Here is a 26,652-nt window from a genome sequence, read left to right as displayed (position 1 = left end):
CGACGTTGCGTACGTGCGAAGTGCAAAGTGCGCCTAAAAAAGCGCCAATAAAGCGCCAATAAAGCGCCACTATGCGCCCTATAGCCCATTGCCCACGCCGCGCGCGCGCGTGTGCGAACGGTGCGTTGCACCGTCCCGCGGGTCCAACCATGGGTTCAACCCAATGTGCAATCAACAAGAGTTAGAAAAGGTAGTGCTTTATAAGCCCTTCTCTTTCTTTTCTCTCATCCGATGTGGAACTATCTTTTTCAACTACACTTCTACATCCTTTTGTAAAAGCAAATATTTCCAAGAAAACTTTTTCTTTTTCCCAAACGCTTTTGATAAAACATTTTCCAAAACACTAAAACATGTAATATACATGATTTTGAAAATGCAAAATCACTAACAGAAGATAGTGTCCATAAATTCGTTGATAGGAACCCAAAGATACAAATCCGGCCAGGGTTAGGTTCGAACGAAAGTTGAGTTTAAGTGTTTTAGAATTAAAGAACTAAAGGGCAGAGGTAAGAGCAGAAGAAAATCTTCTAAACCACAGAAGTCGAAAATGCTCCAGTGGAGGACACCATGGTAAAATGGCATGGAAAAGATCTCTTGCAACCTCACAATCAACAAAAGGATAACATCTACCGATGCTACAGCAATTTTTACAGACAGAAGAACCTTTCTGCTTATCTTCTTTGATCAACTGTCTATCATAAATGAGAGAAGAAATCGAAAAGAGAAGATTTGAGAAACTAAAAATATATATAAAAAATTAAAGCTAAATTGAACCTCAAAGCTAAAGATATATCAAAATTAAAGTTGATATCCAGCATGTTACAAGGAGCTTATAACTGAAAACAGCAATTCGGTGAATTAAAATAACCATTACACAATGAAACAGATGGATGATCATCGTATCAGGGTTGAACCTCAAAGCTAGTGATTTATCAAAGTTCCCAACTTGGATAAGGGGTTCAGGCCTTCCCATTTGCATACAGGGCTCCTTCCCTTATGCCAGTGTCCTCTCCATCATCAGCTTCAACCATTGTTGTATCAACGATCGACTGCAGGAAGATGCGTAAATTGATGCTGTGAGTAGCTTATGTATATTTGTACGATCCGGTTACTCATAAACTCATATGCATCCAATGCATGAAAAAAAAATAGTTAGCATGAAAATGAAGCATAATTTTCACACACGAGAAAGACTAGGTGTGCAGGAGCACCCTGTATACTTTTAGGAGTTTTCCCAAACTATAAAAGGGAAGGGGGAACTGGATCTAGTTTTCAATCTTTCTGGGGAGAGTACCATCCCCTGCCTTCGTCCGTAAAGGTCAATTTTTGGGCTGTGTGGAGGATGAAGTGGTATGTGAAGACAAAAGCATTGATCTTGTAGAAAATCAAGAGGCAATCCACATGGCCTTCGTCCCATCCCTAAAGGACGCATCCCATGCATAAGATAAAAAGGACTACAAAAATCAGTGGTTTAGCTTTTCTTAGCATAACCATAAATAAGGACCTAAGATCATCCGATCAAAGTGTTTTCAACAGCATTTGGCCAGATTTATGATTGCTGTTCAGATCAAATGATCCAATCAGGTAAATGAGGCAGAAGTGGACAAGATGTGTATTTGAATAACGAGCATAAAAGCAAATTTATGGTCAGCATCTTCCTTCATACCCATGCAGAATACCGCATTTGAGTGGCCAAGATGTCGTGAGTGCATCCTATATATGCATATCCATTGTGTGCCCTCACATGCACCCACAGTGACCACTACAGAATCATGTCTCAAGTGTTGGCATCAATGCATCATTCATGCTTGAGACCAAGTTAATGGTGACAGCTGATGTGCACGTGAATGATCACTCATGTAGATGCTTTTTTCACTAAAACTAGTTGGGTTTTATCAAGCATACATGAACCGGCAGGCCCAATTTCAGCTAATCGATCAGACTCAGAAGTTGACATCCATAAAGAGTGTGTTCAGCAAGGCTTCTCATTTGGGAAGCGACTCCGAGTCGCTCCGCAGAATCCCATCTTTTTTGTGGTTTAAAACGTGTATGTATGAGAAAATTTAGAAACGGGCCTGGGTGGGTCAGGATAGCTGAACAAGATTTTAGGGATTCTATTCTTTTTTCATTCACCGAACCTAAAAAAGAGGCGGAAATCATTATCTGACGGGTTTCCGAACACACCCTAAATGAACAAAAACAGTTTGCTAAGATCCTATAAAAACATCATGGCGAGAGAAAGAGGAGGAAGCAAACCTGGAGTTCCTGTTCGTAGTTTTTGAGCCTTTCAGTGCAGTCTTTCACTTGCAAAAAGCATCTCTGCACCTGCAGAAAAAAACATAAATATACAAACATGATCTCCATGAACTCATAGTTCTGTAATTAAAGTGCAACTACCCTTGAAATTCTTTGACAATACAGTTAACCTGGTAAACATGTGAATACCTTCGTCAGCTGTGTATGCCGTTGAGAAGATATCTTCTTTGCAGTGGCCAAGGCATCCTCTAACCTCTGTACTCGTCACCAAACCATTCCAATCAGTACAATGAAAGGAATCAGGTGGGTCACGGAGCTTAGTCCACTTTGATTTTGGCCAACCATGTGAAGACATCAAATGCTAATTCAAAGGACAAAAATGAAACTGAAGTTGTTAACAGCTTCACAGACCTGAGACTTCTTTTGTAAATCTGAAATGAGCTGTTGTTTTTCCTTAAACTTCTCTTCGATCTGAACAATCTGATGATGCAATGGAAAATCATTTTTCTATTATTCATTGGATTGGCTAAAAGAAGAGAGGAAAGAAACACGGACACACTTGCAACTTAGAAGTTGAAATGGCATGGAAGTCAGTAAATCTCATCATGGAATCAAGAATTGAAGCATCTGCTTAGGTTGGATTTCCACCAATTGATAAAAGCAGATCCTAATTTAGAGTCATCAGCATGAATCTTGCTTAGGGTATGTCCGTTTGAGATTATGACTACCACTGATGAGCTAGCAAACTGATTATTGGACTCAAATTACAATAATTTTGTGTCCAATAATTGGTTCGGGGACTCACCATCGGTTATCATAATCTCAAACGAACAGGGCATTAGCTTTAACTAAGTCCCTGTTCGTTTGAGATTGACCCAACCGATTGTGACCCCCCAACGGATTATTGAACTTAAAATAATTGGTTTAGGGCTCTAAATCGGTTGTCACAATCTCAAACGAACAGGGCCAAAAAATTAAAATACCACACTAAGCAAGTCTGATCCATTTTGAAGGCCACGCGTACCACAAAAGACCTTAATTACTAGAAGCGGCAGGAAGTGGGAAGTGGTGAGGCAGCAGTCTTGGAAATAGGAAGTAAAAAAAAAAGTGCTACTTGATGGCCTAAAGTAATTAGAAATTACGAGATCTGAAAAAGTGAGAAGACCATAAAAGTAAAAGACTTCAAGATTGTGCTTTTATGAACTAATATTAAAATAATAATTACTGTACAGACATGTTTATTTTCTTTCATAGGCTTGCCGTGTCTGACACCTCTTATCTGTGTCTAACATTGTCACACTAAATCTCTCTCTCTCTCTCTCTCTCTCTCTCTCTCTCTCTCTCTCTCTCTCTCTCTCTCTCTCTCTCTCTCTTAAAAAAAACAAAAACCAAACACAGTGTCACACCTAAGTTACAAAATTCGTTCTCACATCATAGTTGCACATGACCTTAAATTTTTATTTTTTTTGTAATATTATATTATTCAACAGATGTATACATGGATGTTGATTCAGTTTTCTAGGCCCCTGTGTCTGACGAGTCATATCTGTCTAACACTGACGCAATCTAATGTTATTGGAATTTGTCGCCATAACAAATCCTCCCACTTGATCTTCAAAATTTTCCGAACTAAGTGCACAGTTTTGCTGGCATGCTTCAACTATGCATTGGGTCAAGACAAAAAGGCTTGGTACATAAAATCACACAGACGGCGCAATTTGAGTCACTGAAATAAAAACAAAAGTCCACATGCTTATTCAACTAGATAATCTGAATAAGTAAGCACACCTCTTTTTGGAGCTCATCACGCCTTTGAATGGATATCTCTAATTGTTCACTAACCTGATCAACATGAAAGTATTAAATCGAAATGAGAGCGAACACCAATCAATCAAAATTTCATGAATATGTTCTAACCAATCAATCAAAATTGTACGAATATGTTCTATGTACTAAACTGCGCAGTCAGCGTACCATTGCTGATTACCTGATCATGATATTCATCGCTGGAATTTGATGAGAGCTCCCTACTTCGACGATCGCTGACATGAAGACTGCTTTGGAAAACCACAAAGCATAATCAAGCAATGCTCTTCTACACACAGATAACTATCAATTCCCATTTAGATTACTCTATGAAAGCTCTACAAGTTTAGAGAGCACTTAAATACCATTTCAAAAATAACTAAATTTTTTTTGCAGCGCGATAACCTAAAATGGCACACCACTGCATTCAAAGTAATCCATGGCCATTTTAAGAGACAGATATTAATTTCATTAGTTTTGGGGCGAAATTTCAGGCAAGGGCCATTCCAGTAAGAAGGAATTCCCAAGGCCCCCTACAAGTCAGATATCACATCCCACACTTTGATATGTGTACAATCAACCCCATGATTAGCTAGCTTATTAGCTCGGAAGTTTTTGGAGACGGCAAGCTAGGATCGAAATTTCTACAATTGATGGTGGATACTGTAGAAGCAATTTGATCTAGATAAACGAGATTTTTTCTTGAATGGCAACTATTCATTAGAAAAAAAGGGCTACACGCGGGGGCTGAGATGATCAAAATACACAACATAAACAAAGAACAAAAGATCAAAACCCGAGCAGGAAGGTAGTCAAAAGTCTCTAGAGTACGTCTATCCACCCTAGAGCGAGGAAGCGTGAATGCATTGCTATTAGTCAATTGACAAACATACTGAGAGGTAATAGAGTGAGATTCATAATGCTGCTCCAATTTTTGGTCAAGTTTGGAGCAGTATATGGGGTTGCCAGCCTCAATGAGATCATAAGATTCATAACCAACGTTACAGATCATGACGTAACAGTCTGTGATACAATGCTGAATTACCAGTTGTCTTAGTAAAAAAGAAAAGGAAAGTAACAATGCGTAAAATCAAGAGCTTACCGAAGCTGATTATTTGACTGTTGCTCTTTACCCTTATCTCTGGAGTCTCTGCTTCTATCATCTTTAGTTTTGTCGGTCTCTCTATCTCGGTCCCAGTTGAGATCCCTCTCCATGTCACGGTCATGATTCTGGTCATGTTCTTCATCCTGGTCATCCCGATCTCGATCCAGTATATGGTCTCTTGTATGATCATGTTCGCGTTCGTGCTCATACTCTCTTTCTTGTTCCCGATCACGCTCGCGAGAACGATCATTGTATCGGTCTCGACGGCGATCTCTATCATGAACACGACCCCTTCCTCTATCTCTGCCCTTATCCCAGTCCATGTCCCTCTCCATATCCCGATGGAAAGTTTTAGAAGTTAACCTTCCACCTCTGGTACGCACTTCATTTACTCTTACAACTCTCCCGGCAATAGTCTAATTTAAAGCTTTGCAATGTCACAAAACTAAAATGTAGGAAGAAGAGCCAAATATTCTTTGACCTGTAAACTACAAATATGCCACTGAATAAAAGAGAATGAAGAAAGACATACCCTGCCGTTCATATCATTGATAGCATCAATTGCAGATCTAGGATTGGTAAAAGTAACAAATCCATAGCACTTCCCCCCAACTTCGCGATCATTAATTATCTGCATGTAGAAAGGAAATAGCAATTAGCAGATGCATAATTCCACATGCAAAACAAACCCAAGGATATTTTCCAATACTACATTCTCCATGTCCTAGTTCACCATGTTTCAAGCATTCATGCTAATAGGTATTTTAGCTTCAATCTTGCCAAGTCATCCGTAGATATACTATTGATCTTTCATATGCATACATGCCACGTATATAAACTAATAAAAACATATATACTATTTACCACGACCCAAAAACTCCTTATGTAGACCTTGATGTGGCCACATATTCACAAATTTTGTAGAGAGAATGAGTCATTGTCTATCGAGATTTATTAATTAGTTGGTGAATTGACTTTTACTATCATGATTATCATTGCCACATATTCATGCAGAATTGACTGAAAAGTTCCAGAGCCTTTCAAGGATATTTTCAATAGTTTTGAAGAATTACTATTGAGGATGGATAGTACGGCCAGAGGACGAAGAAATTGGAAGAAATGGGGATTACATCAAATTCTATAGGTCGGAAAAGGATTCCCAAACATGAAGATTGGGTGGGAGTGAATGTTGCGAAGATTTAAGGAGTTATGGTTGATTTAAGGAGTTATTTTGTAATTTTTCTTTCTTTTTCTTGTTTCCTGTATTCTCGGGTGTGGTCCATCTCGGTCCCCCCTGTTCTTTTTATGATATTTTTCACCATTTCAAAAAAAAAAAGGAGTTATGGTTGATTTAGGGCTTTTTCTTGATAACAAGAATTTGAAGTTTTCGTGTTTATTTAGGACTCTAGGAGCTTTTCTATAAATAAGAATGGGGCAACCACGACACACGAATTTCTCAATTTATTTATTATGGTTTAGCTAGAGTTTCAAGTCAATTATCTTCTTCAAGTGATCATTCGACTTATGTATGCAAGCTGAAGGAAGCTCTTTATGGGTTAAAGCAAGGAGCAAGGGCGTGTTATGATAAGATTGCCGAATATTTACAATTTTATTGTTATTTTGCTTCAAACTTCAATTCTAGTTTATTTGTGAAGAAATGGGGAAGACTTGCTTGTTATTGTGCTACTTTATGTCGACGACATGATAGTTACCGGCAACAATGAGGTGGAGGTTGCAAAGCTAAGGGCGGAACTATCTATTTGTTTTGAGATGAAGGATTTGGGAGAGCTAAGTCACTTTCTTAGCTCGGAGGTGAATAGCTTGAAGGATGTCATTCTTGTTTCCCAAAAAGGCCATGCGGAGATATGGATATTATCGCCCCCAATGAAATGAAGTAATCCAAGTCCGGCACACTCAATTACAGGCAAAATCCATGTGTGAAACAAAAGTTGTATCATATAGAGAGAGAGTTAGAAATTCAGTGTCATAATCGTAGGTATAGAAATGAAACCTAAGAAAAGGGGAAAACCCTAATAATGGAAGAATAGAAAGCATAGAAGACAAAAAGGCATTGAGAAGGGACGACCTTGACGGCAACGACGGCGCCATACAAATCGAAGACTCTGCGAATGCTTTCTTCGCTGGAATCGTACGGCAGCCCTCCCACGTATATCGAATTATCATCGTCCAGCGTCATTTTCCCACTCTTTCTGCCAACTAGAAACAGTGAAAGAGAAAACTTACGGGCCCTAATTCTCAAAATTGGAAGAAAGAAAAAGCAAATCTAATATAAAGAGGAGAATGCACGAGAGGTGCGCGCTCGCTGTACGCCCACCTCAACGAGTCGCAAGGTCCGAGTCGTCTTGTACGAGTTTTTATATGGTGTTAGTCTACAATTGTTCAAAAAAGACTGTATGGTCCACACCAAAGGATGATCCAAACCGTCCATTTTATGGGCCACATCATAAATAGGTTGTGCCCAAAATTGTTTTTCATAGGATGATCCTACATCTGCTGTGGCACATTAAATGGATGGTTTGGATCATCTTATTTTTGAAAAAATGTTGGACTATATGGCCTTACACCATTTATATTTTAATGGGTCCATCTTGCATATTTTAATGAGGTAGGGAAACTAATTGTGAAACAAAGGAGGAAATTATATGATTAATGGGCATATACACACAGATCGGAGGGTTGTGATCATCCTATAGAAATATTCTTTTCACACAGCAACCTATTTACATTACACTGTGGACCATCACATCACATGGACGGTTTGGATCATCCTATAGTGTTGTCCGTACAGTGCTTTTTGAAAAATAAGGGCCCTTTTTAAACAGCTGATGTTGGATCAAATATCAACGGGGTACCAGATAAACCCTTTGAGCTTTACGTGTGGGTATGAATCGCTCGAAGGCATGGGAGTAGGGCTGCAACTCGGGTCGGGCGGGTCGGGTTTTGGAGAACCCTACCCTACCTGAGAAATATCTCGGGTCGGGTTTTTTTTCCGGAAAACCCACGATTCCCAAACCCGGCCCTACGCATGACAAATCTTGGGTCGGGTCGGGTTGGGTTGGGTGTTTTCACGTTGATGCAATTTCTTAAGGAAAACTCTTGTTTGGCAAGGCAACTCAACTCATAGAAGCAGAAATTACACTCACATTACACTTGAATCAAACAATGATGTAATTACACTCACATTACACTTGAATCAAACAATGCTGGAATCAAACAATGTTGTAATGACAATCAAACACTTGAATCAACTCAACTCATTACACTCACATACTATAACAGTGGGTGCGTGGGTTTTAACTTTTAACTTTTAACTAACAATAGAAAAAAAAAGTACACACTATAACTTATGTAGCTCCGGTCGGGTCGGGCCCCTTCAAACCCGGCTCGATCCGAGATTCATGCGGGCTTTTGGATGCTCAACTCGGTTCGACCCGAAACCCATGAAACCTAAACCCAACCCAGGCTATTTTCGGGTCGGGTCGGGTCGGGTCGATGCGGGTCGGGTAAAACCCGGCTCGAGTTGCAGCCCTACATGGGAGGCGGAGAAACGTACGGGACTCCTCGCAAAAATGAATAGCCAATAGCCTGTAGTAACAAGGGCTTTAGGTCATTTGGCCAAGAGAGACAGTAAGAACCTTGCAATCTCCACCTATAGGTTGCTGCTAAAAGCCCCAAACATCTTTAAAATCCGCTATTGGTCGCTTCCCACTTGGTAGATACACTTCTCAGCTTCGCATCTATCCGAATCCCCCCTCTCTCTCTCCATGGAAACTCCATCTGAAGACTCAACCACCACCCCCCTCCTCCCCCAAAGATGGCACAACCGCCTCACCTCATTCTACCCCACCAGCTTCCGACTAAAAACCAGCATCTGGTCAGAGCTCGGCGGCTCCGTCGGCGATCTCGGCACCTACATACCCATCGTAATAGCCCTCACCCTCGTCAACCATCTCTCCCTCTCCACCACTCTCATCTTCACCTCCCTCTACAACATCCTCACCGGCCTCCTCTTCGGAATCCCCATGCCCGTCCAACCCATGAAATCAATCGCAGCCGTCGCCATCTCCGAATCTCAAACTCATCTCACCGTCCCCCAAATCATGGCCGCCGGTATCCTCACCGCCTCTTTCCTCCTCTTCCTCGGCGCCACCGGTCTCATGTCCTTCTGTTACCGTTTCATCCCTCTTCCTGTCGTCCGCGGAGTCCAGCTCTCTCAAGGTCTCTCCTTCGCCTTCTCCGCCATTAAATACATCAGATATGATCAAAATTTCTCCACCGGAAAATCCAACCTCCCCCGCCCCTGGCTCAGCCTCGACGGCCTCCTTCTCGCCTTCTCAGCCATCCTTTTCATCGTTTTAGTCACCGGTTCCGGAGAAGAATCGTCTTCATCTTGCTCATCTCTGCCGGAATCTTCGGATCGCGTTCGTCGTGCTAAGAAATTTCACATTCCAGCAGCCCTTGTGGTTTTCTTATTGGGTTTGATCTTGTGTTTTGTTAGAGACCCTTCAATTGTCAAAGACCTAAAATTCGGTCCGTCGAAGATCAGTTTAGTGAAGATTTCATGGGATGATTGGAAGATTGGATTTGTACGGGCAGCGATCCCTCAGATTCCGCTTTCGGTTTTGAATTCAGTGATTGCGGTTTGTAAATTGTCTGGAGATCTCTTCCCTGAGAGGGAGGCGTCTCCTATGACGGTTTCTGTGAGCGTAGGGGTTATGAATTTGGTGGGTTGTTGGTTTGGAGCAATGCCTGTTTGTCATGGAGCAGGTGGGCTTGCTGGGCAGTATCGATTTGGGGGGAGGAGTGGTGCTTCTGTGTTGTTTTTAGGGCTTGGAAAATTGGTTTTGGGGTTGGTTTTTGGGAACTCCTTTATGAGGATTTTGGGTGAATTTCCTATTGGGATTTTGGGGGTGCTTTTGCTGTTTTCAGGGATTGAATTGGCTATGGCTTCGAGGGATATGAATAGTAAGGAGGAGTCTTTTGTTATGTTGGTTTGCGCTGCTGTTTCTTTGACTGGTTCTAGTGCTGCTTTGGGATTTGGTTGTGGAATCATACTTTTCTTGGTGCTCAAGCTCAGAGAAATGGATTTCTCTTCAGGGTTTTTGGGTGGTGGTTTTATCAAATCCAAATCTTCTGACGCTGCTGAAACCGGACTCAATCCTTAGGATTTGAACAAGAGAAGATATGGGTTGTTCTTTGGTTTCCATTTCTAGTGTTTTTCATTTATCTCTGTTTTACCAGCAATGATTTTTCATTTTTAGGGTTGGCCATGGGTAGTATTGTGTATAAACCCTGTCTCTGTGTCTCTATATGACTATGTTATTGCCAGCAATGGAAATTGTACATTTATACTTCCGACTTTTAGAATTTATTGGCTTATATTTCCTCCCAAAAATAATCTCAAATAACAAATTAAAATAAATTTAATTGGAATTAGAGAACATATGAGTATGAGATAAACTCCAAAATTCTCTATAATTTCATGCACCTCTTTTGTAGGTTGGTGCATCGAAAGTGGGATAAGTGGGGTAATTTAAATTTTTTCGGTAGTAATTTTGTCTTTTGGTCCTTAAAAATCTTGGGCATACGTGGTTTATTGGCAGTGAGCAAATATCGGAATATGCAGACGTTAAACTTGTACAACTTCTCACTTGGCATCGGAATTCAAAAAAGATCTTTGGGTGTTCAAATAAATTGACAGCTACATTCTCCGCCTCACTTCCTTGTATCACGCCCTGAACTCCTTTTTCTTCTCAGGAAGTTTCATTTCTCACCCGTTTTTCCAATTGTATTGATTTAATTTTTTGGGCTGAAAGATCAAAGACCATGGCCACTGGCTTCTCATTTATAGAAGAAGAGATGGCCATCGACGAAAGCCTTGGATATCCGAGGGTCTACACGAAGCTCTGTCGAAAACCCAGTCTCCACAACCCCTACAAGCAGGGCCCTCCTTTCACTTTCATTCCTTACGTCTTGCAGCCTCAACAAGTAAGATTATGCCCTCTTTTCTCATCCTTTTCTGAGTTTCTTTTTGGTTCATTCATTTCCTGCTATCAGATGTTTCTGATCATGGGTTTCTTCATATTTGTGTTTTGAAAATGAATTGTTAAGAGGATCTCTCTCGGGATCTTTTCTTTCATTTTTTGTTTGTTTTCTTTGTATTCATTGAATTTCCATGAACAAATGTAATAGAATGTATTTGTTATGGGTTTCTTTGCATCGTGGGTGATTTTATCCCATAATCTCTCCATTCCGAATCTTATATTTCTTTTCATTTTCATAAGATCATCATCAAGATAGTCAGGAACTTTCATGTTCTTTGGTTTTTGTATGTGAACTGCTAAGATGATCACACCCCACTTCATATTTTCTTTCTTCTCTAATTTTCCCTCGGTTGTTTTTGTTCAATTTCTGTGAAGAAAAGTACACTATATCCTAATCAGATGATTTTGGTAGCCTGTTTACTTGAAATAGATTTTTTTTTTTTTTTTGTCAATTTATAAGATAATCTGCAAGAAGAATGATAGTTTGAATGATCTTAATCAGTTGTTTCTAGTCATGGCCTTTCTTGGCAATTGGGTTTCTTAATTTAACTGTATCCACCTTTCTATTTTCGCTTGTATTTCCTTTTCTTCTGAAAATGATAGTTAAATTGATCTGAATCAGATTTATGGTAATAGGTTTCTTGATTGTGAGTTTCTTGGTGAATCTTTAAGACCAGTGATGTTTCTTGTCACGAGTTTCTTCATCTTAGGTAAACGAGTATTTTGCTTGCAGGCTTTGAGATCAAGTGATTACAACCAGCAGTTCCCTGTCATTGATCCGAACAGAAAACCTTCTGTGAACCCCAGGAATTACACCAATCTACTATGGAAGCAGCTCAACCAACTAGGGTGAGTACTTGAATATGACTTGAGGTGAATGAAATATTGAGATAAAATTTTATGAGGCTCTAATTTTCTTTTGGAATTGTTAGGAATGCTGGCTTTGATCCTGCAAAGTTTCGAGTAGACATGTATGGAAACGTTCTTTACTTCTATGCAGATTCCGGTTCTCCCCTTGCTTGGGAGATTGATCACTGGTTCCCTTGTTCAAGTAATAATTTACATAGAAATGTGTTCCCTGAAATCTAATCTGTCTGTAATATATTCTCTTTTTCCTTAAATTAATCATTTTAGGACTATATTTGGGATTTCAGGAGGAGGAAAAACTGTTCCTAGCAATCTGAGGCTATTGCAGTGGCAAGTATATAAAAAGAAGCAGGGCAAACTGGAATTTCTCGTTCCTTGGTGGGATCTGCAATTGGGTATCTCAGTAAATCAGTTCCTTTCTATATTTGCTTCTACAAACTCGGATTTTAGGTAGGTTTTTATCTGATATCTGATACTATATTTTGGCCTTGAAAAGCCAAAGGCAAAAACTGATGACATAGGTTTCGGATGTTTTACAGGAATAGAGCATTTTCATTGTTGTTCTTGAATGGTGAAAATGAAGAATTGAATGATTCACAGGTGATAGAGTCTCATGCTTTTTCACAACAGCTCATTGAGACAGAAGAGAAAGTAGGCCTTGCTCCAGCTGCCATTGTTTTCTCACGCAGAGATGTAGATCAATCTGCACTGAAGCCCCTTGATCTCAATAGACCTCCAAGGACAAACTCTCTTGCAACTGGTTAGTGTATGATCAAAGAATTCCTACACTCCTCTCTTCGAAATATTCACTTTAGCCTTAATATAAAAATTAATTTGTGTTCTTCATAAGGTCTATCAGCTAGAGAGACTGCGAAAATGAAAATGATGAAGCTAAAGCAGAAATTCTCAGTTGAAGATGTTGAAGCTCGCTGCAAGAAAATTCAGACATTCAGACCAAGTTTTTCGAAAGAAAATGAAAATTATGACATTGGTAACAACCAAAATGTGGCCATTTCCATAGCTAGAGATTCGCTAAAGCAGAAAGAAGAGTCTGCGAAAAAGCGGGCAGAGATACAGAAATTTGAAGATGATGAATTGATGGAACTGAAACTGAAAAATGAAATGGAAAGTCTAGCTCTTCGAGACTTAGAATCGATGCTCATAAAACGCAGGAGAAGAGTTGAAACATGCAGGCGTTTGGCAGAAACACAGTCTTCTTACCGGGCTTTACTTGAGAAGATGATCCAGGATGCCGTGCACCAGTAAGATGGAATAAACCCTTAGATTTGATAGCCATCATACCAGTTGTTAAAGAAACAATATTTTACGCTCTGTAGTGTGATTTTTATGTCTTTTCTTGCAGGAATGTCATTTATAAGGAGCAGATTAGATTGAACCAGGCTGCAAGCAGTGCCCTCATGGAAAGATTAGAAGAGCAAAAAGTAATTTGTGATTCCTCAGAGAAAGAACTCTACATGAGATTCAAACAAAGAGACGGGATGGAGACCCAAACCAGGCTTTACTGGCAACAAGCAAGGAAAAGGTCACATATGGATGATACTCTATTTGAGGAAGAACAGAAGTTGTCAGAAGCCGGGATATCTCATGGTGAAGAGAGAGAAAGGGAGCAAGAGGAAGATGAAAAGACGAAAGCCGTAATAAGCACCAAGGATGCGGAAAGGAACCTTCAAGAGGATAGGTCTTTGATTGTAGCGGATGAAGAAATACCACTCAACGATAAACTCCAGGAATTAGAAATTGGAGACGGGAATTGCAGAAAGACCAATCGAGAAAAGAATAAGAAGAGCAGTTCACTTCCTCAAAGCCTACCAAAAGAAAATGATGAAGAATACAGAAAGGAGGTTGGTAAGAGGAATCTTGACAAATGGCTTCAGATAATGTTGGAAAACACGCACGAAAGTTCACTATTAGATTCGCCTTTGCAGAAAGCTGATGAACATGAGAAGAGCAAGGCTGAAGAAATTTTACAGAAGCTGAACCTCAGAAATCCACAGAAGCGGATTAAAATGCTAAGACTTCAAGCTTCGGAAGAAAGGGCTGGTACTAATCAGAATGAAAGCCAAGCTGGTTCAAAATCAGTTTTCGACGAAACTAGTTGTTCTGATCTGACATGTACCAAACATCAATTTGAACAGAGAAAAGAACCAGTTGCTGGGATGGATGGTAGTGAGGTGAGCAGTGCTTACAAAGGTGTTGGAAGTAGCAAGAGTTTTGTAGGGAAGGAGAGAGGACAGAAGAACGGAAAGGAGGTGAGGCTTGCGAGGTGTGAGAGTGCTAGAGCCTTTAAGCCAATTCCATCATCTCCCTCAGTGCGGGCCTTTAGGCCAAAACCATTATCGCCCTTGGTGATCTTGGGAATGAGAAGAGGAGTAGATTGCATGGCAAAGAAGCCATTGGTAATTGATGATGATGATGATGATGATGATGATGTGGATTGTGATGAGAACCATGTGACAAAGGATAAGTTCATCAAGACATCAATCAAAACCTACGCCCAAGCAATCAAGAAAGCAGTTAAGATGTGAAGTCGTTTTTCTTGTTTCCTTTGTGGCTGTGTGCCTAGAATCTATAGTAGATGAATAAGTGTTTCCAGGCTGTTCTCTCCTAGCTCTCCGTGAAATTGCCTAGCAAATCCCAGTAGAAAATATCCATATTGATGTGACTCGGACTCGACCCACTTTAGGCTCATGTTTCGATTTCTACTTTGAAAAGATGCTATGAATATTTGGGTAGCACAAAGTCAGTTCCTTAAGCAATTCTAGCCACCTGAATACATTCTACTTAGTTAAATTTGGACCATTACGTGTGTCTATACATTTTTCTTTTCAAAGGTGATTCAATCTAAGTCATCTTTGGGTCATGGCATCGCCACACTGAAACCCAATAGACGAATGATTTGGATGAAGCTCATCTGATGTCCGTGGGTACAAAATGAGTATCGCAAGGGAACTTTTACGTTCGTTCATCACAGCATTCCTTGCATTTTATTAAAAATAAAAGAAGTCCAGTACCTTTTTGCAAGCAATTCTAGCATTGTTATATCACAGGAGCTTCGGATTTAGAAATATGGAATCTTATCCCCAACATCGACCTGAATTAGGTCACCAACCAATCATTAAAGCATTATTGTTTCTAAACTTGTGAACTGAGCAACAACAAAAGAGGAAGATTGAACAACTAAAAAGTGAGCATTAATTGAAACAGCCCTGAGTGTGAAGTTAGGGTGCGTACGTTATATGCCAGACTCAGATTTCCAGTTGTCTTTTTCTAGAAAGAGGTTGTAGCCTCATGGACTATCAAGATATCATATGGGAAGTGATATATCGGCTCCCTTTTTTACTTGGGACAGCCCCAAAGTAAGGTGTTATTGTCCTGTACCAAGAATTTATTCTGGACATTGGGAACAGGTAGAGTTGGGAACGAACTATGAGAAGATTGGTAGAGGGATTGAAAACGGGTATATATTAGTTTTTTTTTCATGTGTGAATAATGAGTATACACATCTCTTTTTTAGAAACAATACATCCATAATTATTAACTCTTAACCTTGAATCTTATCTTAGAGGTGCGCTACAAAAGCCACTTAAAAATTGTTGGACCCTCTCAATTATGCAAGGAATTCTCTAGGATTCAATCAAGATTGGTGTACTTGAGTCTCACTCACTTTAGATTTACAAGTAATTTAGAGACCACAAGAGTTACCTCTATAACTCTATCTCAATTATTAGGCAATCATAAATCAATATAAAGCAATTTGATATTAACAAACCTACCATTTAAAAGTCGATCAGCGGTTGCGATCATCAATAGATACCAAGATGTGTTTAGATCAAATCAACTTGGTTTAATCAAACGGCGGAGGTTGAAAATATAAAGATTCAACAAAAGAATATCAGCTTTAAGGGAAAGCGAGTTGATCTAACCCTGTTTGGATTACCTTGAGATTTTTTTAGATGGAAATATTTTCCTTTCCTAATAAATTTAGACAGCTGTTTAAATAAAAGACAAGATGAATTAGTGCAATTATTAAAACATGGCAGTGATCTTATCTTTCAGAAAATGTTTGTAAAATAAACATGATAATGAAATGGTTGAAGATAACTTAAAATGAGGGATTTCAAGAAATTGGATGATCCGAACTTTGTGCTTTCAAATGGTTAGACGCGAACAGATCCGTCATGTGACCACCTGATTATGTGGACGTGGGGCCCACACCTTACCCGCACATCCTATTCAGTATCAGAGTCGCAGTCATGGGGCCCACGTATTTATATGGAAGTCCTGTGCCTCATTTTTTATGTTTTTTTCCATTTTCATCTCTAAATCGTCACGCACTGCAGCAACCTCATCTTTTCCTCTGTTTGGATTGGGAAAAATATTTCTCGCAGAAAATTTATATACGGAAATGATATGCCTTTATCCAAATAGGGCCTTAATTAAGTGCGCTTTTGAAGATGCTTTACACATCAATGCTGTCATTCAATAATTGGGGGAGAAGTTTGGTTTACAATTTTCTTTTTAAATAACTATCTTTTCTCTTTGAAAGATGTTCTGTTGCCATTTGTAGAATTTTATATAGTTAAATAAGTGATATATTAGAATAAATAAATGCATATTTATTAGGTGGGATTTAGCAAATCCCTTATTAGGTATTTAATACTGATAAATTTTTTGAAAATGCTAAAAAGACAACACGCTGGGCCGCGCTTTACTGCAAGTCAAACAAAATATCATTTAGAACACCATGGTTGGATTGCACTATATTCTTGATCCATATATCCTCTTTTTAGGACTCTGCCACCAAAAGATAAACAATGAATGATTATTGTTATTATTTATCTTATGAATGGGATGCCCATGAGCAAGAGCATGCGGGTCACCTATGATGTTCTTCAAGATCAACGATCTTGATTGTGGATACATCTCCCCATATGTGATCCAAGAATTGATCGTCACCATTGAGGTTGTTTGTGGAGGTCATTTTGTTGGGCACACCGTGTCCAAAATGGACGCATATAAACGTGGACGTTTATATGTGTCCATTCTGGGCACCACAAGGCACTACAAAACGAAGGGCTAGGATGACCCTTTAGTGCTGATTTTTTGGGCACACCCTATCTATGTTAAGACCTATCAAATGAATGCTTTGGATCATCCAAACAGCGTGGGCCCACTGTATTTTTTTAAAGGGAGGAGTAGATAAGCTTATCTAGGGGACCGAGTAGAAACACTTTCCTCTATATATATATATGAGAAAAGTTTTCATAGTCAGCCCCGTAGAGAAGGTTTTCTAGTATGCCCTTCTAAAACACCGTCAGATCTAAAGTGGTTTAATCTAAGCCCTTCAAATACAAAACCTAATGATGTATAGAAAAGAGAAATTTCGACGCCCTATTCCCTCGCTGTCTCTCGAACGAAAGTAGGGTTTTGAAAAAAACCAACCTCGCTGAATCTCTCTCTCTCTCTCTCGCGCGATAGAGAATCGTTGGGTTTTTTCACTCAACAGAGACCTCTCCTCTCCACTCTCTCTCGCCGCTGTCTCTCGAACGAAAGTAAGGTTTTGAAAAAACCTCTCTCTCTCTCTCTCTCTCTCTCTCTCTCTCTCTCTCTCTCGCGCGCGCGCGCGATAGAGAATCGTTGGGTTTTTTCACTCAACAGAGACCTCTCCTCTCCACTCTCTCTCGCTGTCTCTCTCTCCCTCTCTCGCTCTCACAGTGAGACCTAGTTTTGGGTTTTCCCTACTTTGGCTAGCACAAATCAGGGGGTTTCAGAGACATCTCCTAATCAAAGGGTTTCAGAGACATCTCCAACCGAATCTTGTGAGTTTCTATCTTTTTAATCTTGGATATTTTTGGGGATTTTTTGTGTGGTTATGGCTGAAATTTTTTAGGGTTTATTAATGTGGTGTTATGGTTGGATATTTTTTGTGGGAATCTGCAAATTTTTAAGGGTTTATTGATGGTTGAGATTAGATGGAACAATTTCCATCTAATCTCAGCCATCCAAATGAAAAACCCCTTCCTCTGTAAGTTTCTTCCTCACCTTCCTCTGCACATTTTTAGGGTTTATAAATGGGTGGATTTTTTTTTGTGATTATGGCAATTTTTAGGTTCGATTTGTGGGGCTATTTTGTTCAAAAATTCTTGAAAAAAACTCATTTAAAGGTGGTAAAAATGGCTGGTTGGATATTTTTTGTGGTCATTTGCACATTTTTTAGGTTTTGATCCATCTAATCTCAGCCATCTAATCCGTGGATGAGCTCATTTTTTAGCAGATTTTTTCTGTCAATGTTTTCTGATGGATTTTCTCCTCACATCGAATCAATGAGCACACTGTATCCAAATTCTATCTGATGAAGATTCTGAAATGCCCCTTAATTGTCGTTGTTCTTTTAGAATGGACTACTTGATGGATACTAACTTGGAGCAGACTGTTGGGCTATCAATTGATGACATCGATGCTAATAGGTTACTTTTTGATGAGGAGGGGGAAGCTTTTGGGTTAATAAACAATGAATCTGTCGGCAATCAGTTACTTTTGAATGAGGAAAGGGGAAATCTAAATGATGGTGCCTTACTTTCTATGGTCAACGGGGAGGGTTGTAGTGGTAACAATAGTGAAGATGGTGAGAGTCATGTATTTAAGGAACCCTTTCTTAACCAGGAGTTTGAAAGTGTAGAAGCTGCGTATGAGTTTTATAATATTTATGGGTTGGCCACAGGTTTTGGTATAAGGAAATCCAAAACCGAAAAGTCGAAGGCAAATCATGAAGTTATAATGAGGAGATTTGTTTGTGCTAGAGCGGGGTTCAAAAATACTAAAGATAAGAGGCAAGTAGGAAAAGAAGTGAAGTTGCATCGAAGTGTAAGAGATGGTTGTGGAGCGAAGTTGGAGATTAGAAAGAAAAATGAGAAGTGAGTTGTGTCTAAATTTGAAGCCAAACATTGTCATGAACTCACCTCTCCTGGCAAAAGACAAATGCATCGTTCACAGAATAACTTCGTTAAGAATGTGGTCGCCAAAAATTTGATAGACACTCTCAGTGGACGCAGGGTTCAATCTTCTAAAATTGCTAGGTTTCTTACTTCCACATCTAAAGCTAGTGCTGTCACAGCACATCAAGTTGTGTCCCACGTGAGAGTACACAGGCAGAACAATATGGGGAAAGAAGCATTCCTAGTAGTCCAACAGTTCCATCAGAGACGACCAGAAGACCCAAATTTCTATTTTGCCATGGAGATGGATAAGAAGGGGAATTTGCGATCCATGTTTTGGGCCGATTCACGGGCTAGGAATGCTTACTTGGTCTTCTCTGATGTCATTGTGTTTGATGTGACCTATAGGACGAATAGGTTTCAGATGCCTTTCGCACCATTTACTGGAGTTAACCATCATAGGCAATCTACCTTATTCGGATGTGCGTTGTTAGCAGATGAGAGAGATGAGACATTTACATGGTTATTTGAGCAATGGTTAAAATGCATGTTTGGTAAAGCTCCTGGTTGTATTATCACAGACATGGACATTGCTATGAGAAATGCTATCAAAACCGTTTTCCCAAACACACGTCATAGGTTTTGCTAGTGGCACATACAGAGGCACCTAGTTGAGCATATTGCACCCATGCGAGATTCTGATAGTGAGTTCTGTAAGGATTACAATAGGTGGTATTTCAAGAAAAACATACACGAATGTGAGGAAGAATGGGAAAATTTTGAGCAGAAATATGGGATTGAAGAAAACAGTTGGCTAGGTAACATGTGGCAGCTACGAAGTCATTGGGTGCCAGCTTATTTTAGGGACACTTTCATTGCTGGAATGTCATCCAGTTCACGTAGCGAAAGTATCAACTCATTCTTTGACGGATTTGTTAACCATAGCACTACTCTACAAGAATTCGTCGAACAATATGATAAGACACTTGAAGATCGTCGAAAAAAAAGAAGCTGAAGAAGATTTCAGGATAAAATCTTCAAACACAATATTATTGTCTTCAAGGAACAAATTGGAAGCACAAGCTGGCAAATGTTATACAAGGTCAATGTTTACCCTATTCCAGATAGAGATCAAGGATAGCAATGATTGTTGGTTTGACTTATTGGGTGAGAATGGCAAAGTGACAGAATACAGTGTAGGAATGAGTGATGAGGAGACTTGGAGATGGTGCAAGGTTGTCTTTGAAGATTCTGAAGAAGGTGTGATGGTTACATGTGAGTGTGCGAAGTTCGAGATGGAGGGAATTTTATGCAAGCACATCCTTCGCATAATGTCCCTGAGGCGTTTAAGTAGCATTCCCGAGCAATATATATTGAGTAGATGGACAATTGAGGCAAGATTTGTTTTCGATGGTGGGATGTCTACGGCCGAAGAAGATAATGATGAGATTACACATCTTCATAAATGGTTCCTAATTTCAAAGTATCAAAGATATTTAGATGATTATCAATCTCCGAAGAGCTTGTTCAAGAAGATAGATGAAACTCTTAACGAATGGATTGCGGATGGTGAACGGCATAAGAAAGAGAAGCAAAATGCCTTGTCAACTAGCGGAAGCCAAGTATATTCTAACATTGTCATGGAAACCCCAGAAATATCTATTCACGACCCCCAGCTTGTGAAAACCAAGGGTCGTCCGAGAAATGCTACACAATTCAAATCTCCAATAGAGGTATCCCAAGCTGGATCCAAGAGACGGAGGTGTAAAAAATGTGGACAATTAGGCCATAATAAGAGAACCTGTAACAAGAATTCAAAGGCATGGATTTCTACTTCCTTGTCTAGTTTTTTTAGGAGAGATAACATATATATCACTTTTTTCATTTACTATGTGTGCCAATAGATGTCGACAAAAAATGATCAAGAGGAATCAAATGAGGACGGACAGGAAAAGGAAGGGAAGAGGACCTAATGGCAGATTGAACAACTACAACAGGTTTGTGTAATTTGTTTTTTAGTTGTGATCATAACCCAAACATTATTTTTTTTCTCATTTTGTTGTTCCTTTTAATGTGTCTGCTATATATAACTTACATGTGCTTTACTATTTACAGGTAAAATGGCAGAGCGTAGATGGTGTTGTGGACATCCAAACTTTGGATGGCAGAGCATAGATGGTGCATGTTTGTTTGTTTAGATTGTGGATGCTGTGGACATCCCTGTTCTTGTAATCCAAGTGCTTTACCATGTTTCAGTTGTAACAATGAATTTTAGCAGGCGGTTTGTGTACTGTCTCAGTTGTAACAAAGATATTTAGATGTTACTATGTTCCATGTGCTTTACTATGTGGACAATTAGATTGCTGCACATGGTCCTACAGGTAGTTTGTTGTACTAATCCCTGTTCTGCATAGTAGAAGTAGCTAATGGAGATATGTAAAAGTACCTTTTTTTTGTTGCTCCCAAGAGCCTTTTTGTATATTAGCAGGTGGTAAAGAGAAGATGGATTGTGATGTTTCTTTTGATAGTTTTGCAAAGTGTGAGTTCACCTTTTATTTCTTATTTATATGTTGTAAAAAATGGACTCAATTGGCTTGGGTCAAGAATATAGTTCCTTTTATTCTGATCACTGTGTGCCACATGTACATTGAGTTAAAGCCAGGGGTGTGTTCGGCAAGGCTTCTCATTCTCATTCGACTAAATGGGGCAAACCAGCTTAATGAGAATTTTTGGAAGCTACTTCAAGTCATGGAGTGGACAGTCCTCGTATGCTTTTTTCCCCTTTTATCGGTAATGGCCCCCCTTCTTTCAATTAATAAAATTTTCCATCATTAAAAAAATAAAGATAATGGATTTATTAGCTGTACCGAGTATTCCCTCATCTGCACCACGTTGTAGCACTTGAACAGGACACCAAACCCAATTTTATTTTGTTAAAAATTACCTACAGAAAATTACCTACATAAGTGATAGAATCCTCGAAGTAGTGATTTATTTATGCCGGTTTCGTAGATCCCAAATGTTCTCTTCCCTTATAAACCATGCATAATTGCAAGGTAGCTGATCTTTGAACAAAAGAAAAGACCAGCATCGTAGAAAAAATTGATTGGCGTCTATTATTTTGAGACCTCATCAGGTGTGAGATGTACCATGTATGGGTCCTATAAGAGACCCTTATCTGGTGGCTGGTGCCCAAATTATGTATCTCCATTCCAAGTCTACTTTAGTTTAGGATCCTTTATTTTGGCACCACGTTATGTATGGGTATGCACTATGCACCATGTATGTATCCATAATAAATGTTTGGAAGGCTTTATGTTAGGCCTTAATTGCATATGCAGCATACCATATCTATCACATTAATTCAAAAAAGGCTTATTGCCTTCGAAATAAACTGATATCATACTCTTAAAAAGGGAAATGATATTTGTCATTCCTTGTTTTGATAATGAAATTCAATACTTTATTAGAAGAATTTTCTGATTTGTTGTTGACAGCTTTATGGGATTTGTAGAGAACTGGTAAATTAAAAGAACAACTATTGAAAGAAAGCTTCATTGTCCATACAACAAACATAAACATACAACAAACATAAACATAAAAAAAAATTAAAGGTTAAGTTCATCCAATCATAACAGCTTTAGGGTCATGGCAATCCAAGGTAACGGCCTGAAACTTTTGAAGAGATACAGAAGAAGAGGTACCAACAAATAAAGAAAAAAAGGGCAACAACTCCAACTGCTTTATTCCACCCCTTCTCATTCTTTATGACTTTAGAGCGTCGCACCAAGAGCTTCAATTCAACTACCGCTTCCTTCGTCTCTTGAACCGACACGTTCAATCTCGATACCTCATCTCCCAAGCTTCTTAGATGGTTATTGGATTCCCTCTGCCACCCAACCAAGCTAGATAACGCATCTCCCAAATTGTTCTGTACACGGGGACTCTGAACAGGGTTGACCTTCCATCACTATTGGAAGATGAAGCCATCAATTTCTTTAACCTCGCAAAAAATAAAGAAAATATTAGAAAATGAACCCTCATATAATAATTGTTCTGTACACATTTTCTTTAAAAAATGAACCCTTAATTTCAAACAAATACAACAACTAACAATTGTTTTGTACACATTTTCTTTAAAAAAAATTGGCAAAATCATGAAATGGCTAGCAGGTGAGGAAGAAACTTACAGAGGAAGGGGTTTTTCATTTGGATGGCTGAGATTAGATGGATCAATTTCCATTTAATCTCAGCCATCAATAAACCCTAAAAATGTGCAGATGACCACAAAAAATATCCAACCAGCCATTTTTACCACCATTAAATGAGTTTTTCTCAAGAATTTTTGCACAAAATAGCCCCACAAATCGAGCCTAAAAATTGCCATAATCACAAAAAAAAAAATCCACCCATTTATAAACCCTAAAAATGTGCAGAGGAAGGTGAGGAAGAAACTTACAGAGGAAGGGGTTTTTCATTTGGATGGCTGAGATTAGATGGATCAATTTCCATCTAATCTCAGCCATCAATAAACCCTTAAAAATTTGCAGATTCCCACAAAAAATATCCAACCATAACACCACATCAATAAACCCTAAAAAATCTCAGCCATAACCACAAAAAAAATCCCCAAAAATATCCAAGATTAAAAAGATAGAAACTCACAAGATTCGGTTGGAGATATCTCTGAAACCCTTTGATTAGGAGATGTCTCTGAAACCCTCTGATTTGTGCTAGCCAAAGTAGGGAAAACCAGAACTAGGTCTCACTGTGAGAGCGAGAGAGGGAGAGAGAGACGGTGAGAGAGAGTGGAGAGGAGAGGTCTCTGTTGGGTGAAAAAACCCAACGATTCTCTATCTCGAGAGAGAGAGAGAGAGATTCAGCGAGGTTGGGTTTTTTCAAAACCCTACTTTCGTTCTAGAGCCAGCGGCGAGAGAGAGTGGAGAGGAGAAGTCTCTGTTGGGTGAAAAAACCCAACGATTCTCTATCGCGAGAGAGAGAGAGAGAGAGAGAGAGAGAGAGAGAGAGAGAGAGAGAGAGAGAGAGAGAGAGATTCAACGAGGTTGGGTTTTTTCAAAACCCTACTTTCGTTTTAGAGACAGCAAGGGAATAGGGCGTCGAAATTTCTCTTTTCTTTACATCGTTAGGTTTTGTATTTGAAGGGCATAGATTAAACCACTTTAGATCTGACGGTGTTTTAGAAGGGCACACTAGAAAACCTTCTCTACGGGGCCGACTAGGAAAACTTTTCTCATATATATATATATATATATATATATATATATATATGAGAAAACTATTGGTGAGCTAGCGCATCATTTTTTTGGTGCGCTTAAGTTGTTATAATGCCTCCCATTGGTGCGCTTAAGTGGGACCCAAACATTTAAACGAATGGGAGGCGTTATAACAACTTAAGCGCACCAAAAAAATGGTCTCTCTCTCTATATATATATATATATGTGTGTGTGTGTGTGTGTGTGTGTGTGTGTATGAGAATAGTGTTCCCGGTAATGTTACCAGACAGCTTCCCTGGTAACGAATTCTTAAAAACCCTCCTATTGGCTAATCTGGTGTGGGGCCAAACGTAACAAAGTCGGAAAAAAAGAAAGAAATTGAGAATAGTGTTCCGTATACGACTCATGTCTTCTCTCCTTCGAATAGAAACGGGAAAAAAAAGAAAGAAGTAGAGAATAGAGTTCGTATACGACTCCTGTCTTCTCTCCTTCGGATAGAAACCCCCCTTTCACGTCTTTGGCTAGGGTTTCTTCGGATAGAAATCCCCTTTCTCGTCTCTGGCTAGGGTTTCAAACCCAGGAAAATAATGACCTAGAAAGGATGACAATATGTAATAAATGAATGTGGAATCAACATTTATTGTAGAACCCAGACAACTCAGAAAAAAGTAATAAACGAATGAATGGTGACTCAGTTTTTTAAACCATTGCAGAAACAAATCAAATAATATATATACAGAATATCTATTGATTGATGTTGTCATATTTTTCTTGTGTTCTTTCTTTCACCATCCCTGGACAGGCCATCTCTTGTTGGAATCTGGTAGCCACGATGACCACCTCTTCTTCTTCTTCTCTTGAAAACTCCCTTGGGTTTTGTTGGTGGCATTTGCTGTTCCATTCCTGAAAAAGACACGGTTGAAAAAGAGCCAACATGTTTTCTTGGTTGGAGGAACGAAACTGGACAGAGAAGAGGGTTTTTTCTCTTCTGAAACCCTAGTCGACGGAGAGGGAGAAGAGGGTACCTCGAGTCTTTTTAGGCGCTTGTGTTTTTTTCTTCATTAACATAAGTGGGACCTACCATTACTAGCCAATAGGGGACTGAATAAACCGACGTCCGCAGATAAGTTATCTGCTAACGTTAGAAGGAACACTTTCCTCTCTCTCTCTCTCTCTCTCTCTCTATATATATATATATATATATATATATATATATATATATATATATATACACACACACACACACACACGCCCCTTTTAATTGTGTGGACACCCCGATTTGAAACCTTTTCACCGGTTAAAAAAAAGTACCCGGTTACACATAGTAAGTCTTTTTTAAATGACCAAAAGACCCATAAAAGCATCTAAATCGCCAACTCTATTTTCCATCTTTCCCACACGTCTCGCCCAAATCCAGAGTCCAAGCTAGGTGAGAAATGGCTGCCTGATTACATGCCATGGCCCGCTGGAATGGGAAAAGAGATAGGATTTGTTTCCGTTCTCTTTTTCTCCGATTTGATTTCGAGTGCATGCCGTGTCTCAGCTACTAAAAACGTCGGCCTTTTTACTTTCTATTTTCCTAAGAAAACCTAAAATCACACAATCGGATTGGTAACTGTAGAAAGCTCAGGGTGTGTTCGGCAATGTTTCAAGTTAAACAATGGGGCTCTAATTTCTTCCAATCTATTTATATTTTGTCTCTCGGAAAAAAATTATATGAAATAGTACCATTATTATGGCGTGCAATTTTAATGTTGTTGGATTTTCATAAGTAGATCTTGATTTGCAATGGAATTTATGAGAAGTCAATAAATAATTGCATCTTCTGTAAATACGATCTTGATTTGCTTATGCTCTCATAAGTCAATCGTTCATATCGAGAGCTTCTTGATATCAGGATACATTTTCAGCAAATTTTTGGAACTTACCTCTCGACATTAAGAATTGGGTCGCTTATTGTGTTGTATTTACATTGTTGTTCAGAGAATGCTTTAAACACTTGTTTCTGTAGATGGATAAGATGAGATGCTTATTTAGTTTTGTGTTGTATGGCAGAGCTTGAAGGAGCTATTACAGTATTACAGGATTTGTGTTTCTACACTACTTGGAATAAAACCCAGAAAGACCTTCTAAGTTAGGCGTTGTAAGCTCGAATTTTGGTGAGACGCTCCTGGATTTGGGAGAGAGACAGACGTGTGGAGAGAGAGAGAGAGAGAGAGAGAGAGAGAGAGAGAGAGAGAGAGAGAGAGAGAGATGGGATATGAATCACTGTCATGGGTATTTATGTGATTTCAAAAAGTGCATTTCGGGTATAAATGGCTACCTTCGTTAGCCCGTTTGGTGGCGTGAAGATGGGTGTCCGC

General features: G+C 39.3%; 4 protein-coding genes across 6 annotated transcripts; 3 read left to right on the top strand and 1 right to left on the bottom strand.

The window, feature by feature from the left end:
• Positions 1–768: 768 nt before the first annotated feature.
• LOC143858747 (uncharacterized) lies at positions 769–7,489 on the bottom strand. 2 transcript variants are annotated; one of them, XM_077369458.1, is made up of 9 exons: positions 7,254–7,489; positions 5,700–5,798; positions 5,165–5,583; positions 4,244–4,313; positions 4,045–4,098; positions 2,668–2,736; positions 2,446–2,511; positions 2,257–2,325; positions 769–1,049 (listed from the first exon to the last, which is right to left on the bottom strand). In XM_077369458.1, the coding sequence occupies exons 1-9, from the start codon at positions 7,362–7,364 to the stop codon at positions 960–962; spliced, it is 1,047 nt and encodes a 348-aa protein (XP_077225573.1). In that variant the 5' UTR covers positions 7,365–7,489; the 3' UTR covers positions 769–959. The 2 variants fall into 2 exon arrangements, with proteins under 2 accessions (XP_077225573.1, XP_077225574.1); XM_077369459.1 differs by having other exon boundaries at positions 4,244–4,310; positions 7,254–7,483.
• Positions 7,490–8,793: 1,304 nt separating this feature from the next.
• LOC143858518 (molybdate transporter 2-like) lies at positions 8,794–10,539 on the top strand. Its single transcript, XM_077369163.1, has one exon. The coding sequence runs from the start codon at positions 8,953–8,955 to the stop codon at positions 10,351–10,353; it is 1,401 nt and encodes a 466-aa protein (XP_077225278.1). The 5' UTR covers positions 8,794–8,952; the 3' UTR covers positions 10,354–10,539.
• A 138-nt stretch (positions 10,540–10,677) lies between these two features.
• Positions 10,678–14,919, top strand: LOC143858517 (uncharacterized). 2 transcript variants are annotated; one of them, XM_077369162.1, is made up of 8 exons: positions 10,678–10,913; positions 11,005–11,176; positions 11,966–12,081; positions 12,165–12,283; positions 12,387–12,549; positions 12,639–12,859; positions 12,950–13,361; positions 13,463–14,919. In XM_077369162.1, exons 2-8 carry the CDS (start codon positions 11,015–11,017, stop codon positions 14,643–14,645), a joined length of 2,376 nt encoding a protein of 791 aa, XP_077225277.1. In that variant the 5' UTR covers positions 10,678–10,913; positions 11,005–11,014; the 3' UTR covers positions 14,646–14,919. The 2 variants fall into 2 exon arrangements, with proteins under 2 accessions (XP_077225277.1, XP_077225276.1); XM_077369161.1 differs by having other exon boundaries at positions 10,678–11,176.
• A 4,824-nt stretch (positions 14,920–19,743) lies between these two features.
• LOC143858460 (protein FAR1-RELATED SEQUENCE 7-like) lies at positions 19,744–21,230 on the top strand. Its single transcript, XM_077369113.1, has 3 exons — positions 19,744–19,873; positions 19,950–20,788; positions 21,171–21,230. Exons 1-3 carry the CDS (start codon positions 19,744–19,746, stop codon positions 21,228–21,230), a joined length of 1,029 nt encoding a protein of 342 aa, XP_077225228.1.
• Positions 21,231–26,652: the final 5,422 nt, after the last annotated feature.

The sequence above is a fragment of the Tasmannia lanceolata genome, unplaced genomic scaffold (genome assembly GCF_043159265.1).
Source record: "Tasmannia lanceolata isolate RefF3 unplaced genomic scaffold, GAP_Taslan_0.1 ptg000026l, whole genome shotgun sequence".
Classification (NCBI taxonomy): domain Eukaryota; kingdom Viridiplantae; phylum Streptophyta; class Magnoliopsida; order Canellales; family Winteraceae; genus Tasmannia; species Tasmannia lanceolata.
This window is presented reverse-complemented; position numbering and strand designations above follow the sequence as displayed.

Bases quoted from the DNA above. Each gene is read 5' to 3' on its own strand.
- LOC143858747 (XM_077369458.1), bottom strand. From the start codon at position 7,364: ATGACGCTGGACGATGATAATTCGATATACGTGGGAGGGCTGCCGTAC. The intron at 5,584-5,699 runs GTATGTCTTTCT...GCTTTAAATTAG, and splicing joins TCAATGATATGAACGGCAGG to ACTATTGCCGGGAGAGTTGT. The intron at 2,737-4,044 runs GTGTGCTTACTT...TTGCATCATCAG, and splicing joins GTGATGAGCTCCAAAAAGAG to ATTGTTCAGATCGAAGAGAA.
- LOC143858518 (XM_077369163.1), top strand. From the start codon at position 8,953: ATGGAAACTCCATCTGAAGACTCAACCACCACCCCCCTCCTCCCCCAA.
- LOC143858517 (XM_077369162.1), top strand. From the start codon at position 11,015: ATGGCCACTGGCTTCTCATTTATAGAAGAAGAGATGGCCATCGACGAA. The intron at 12,550-12,638 runs GTAGGTTTTTAT...GATGTTTTACAG, and splicing joins TCTACAAACTCGGATTTTAG to GAATAGAGCATTTTCATTGT. The intron at 12,860-12,949 runs GTTAGTGTATGA...GTTCTTCATAAG, and splicing joins GACAAACTCTCTTGCAACTG to GTCTATCAGCTAGAGAGACT.
- LOC143858460 (XM_077369113.1), top strand. From the start codon at position 19,744: ATGCGAGATTCTGATAGTGAGTTCTGTAAGGATTACAATAGGTGGTAT. The intron at 19,874-19,949 runs GTAACATGTGGC...AATGTCATCCAG, and splicing joins TGAAGAAAACAGTTGGCTAG to TTCACGTAGCGAAAGTATCA. The intron at 20,789-21,170 runs GTATCCCAAGCT...TACTATTTACAG, and splicing joins AATTCAAATCTCCAATAGAG to GTAAAATGGCAGAGCGTAGA.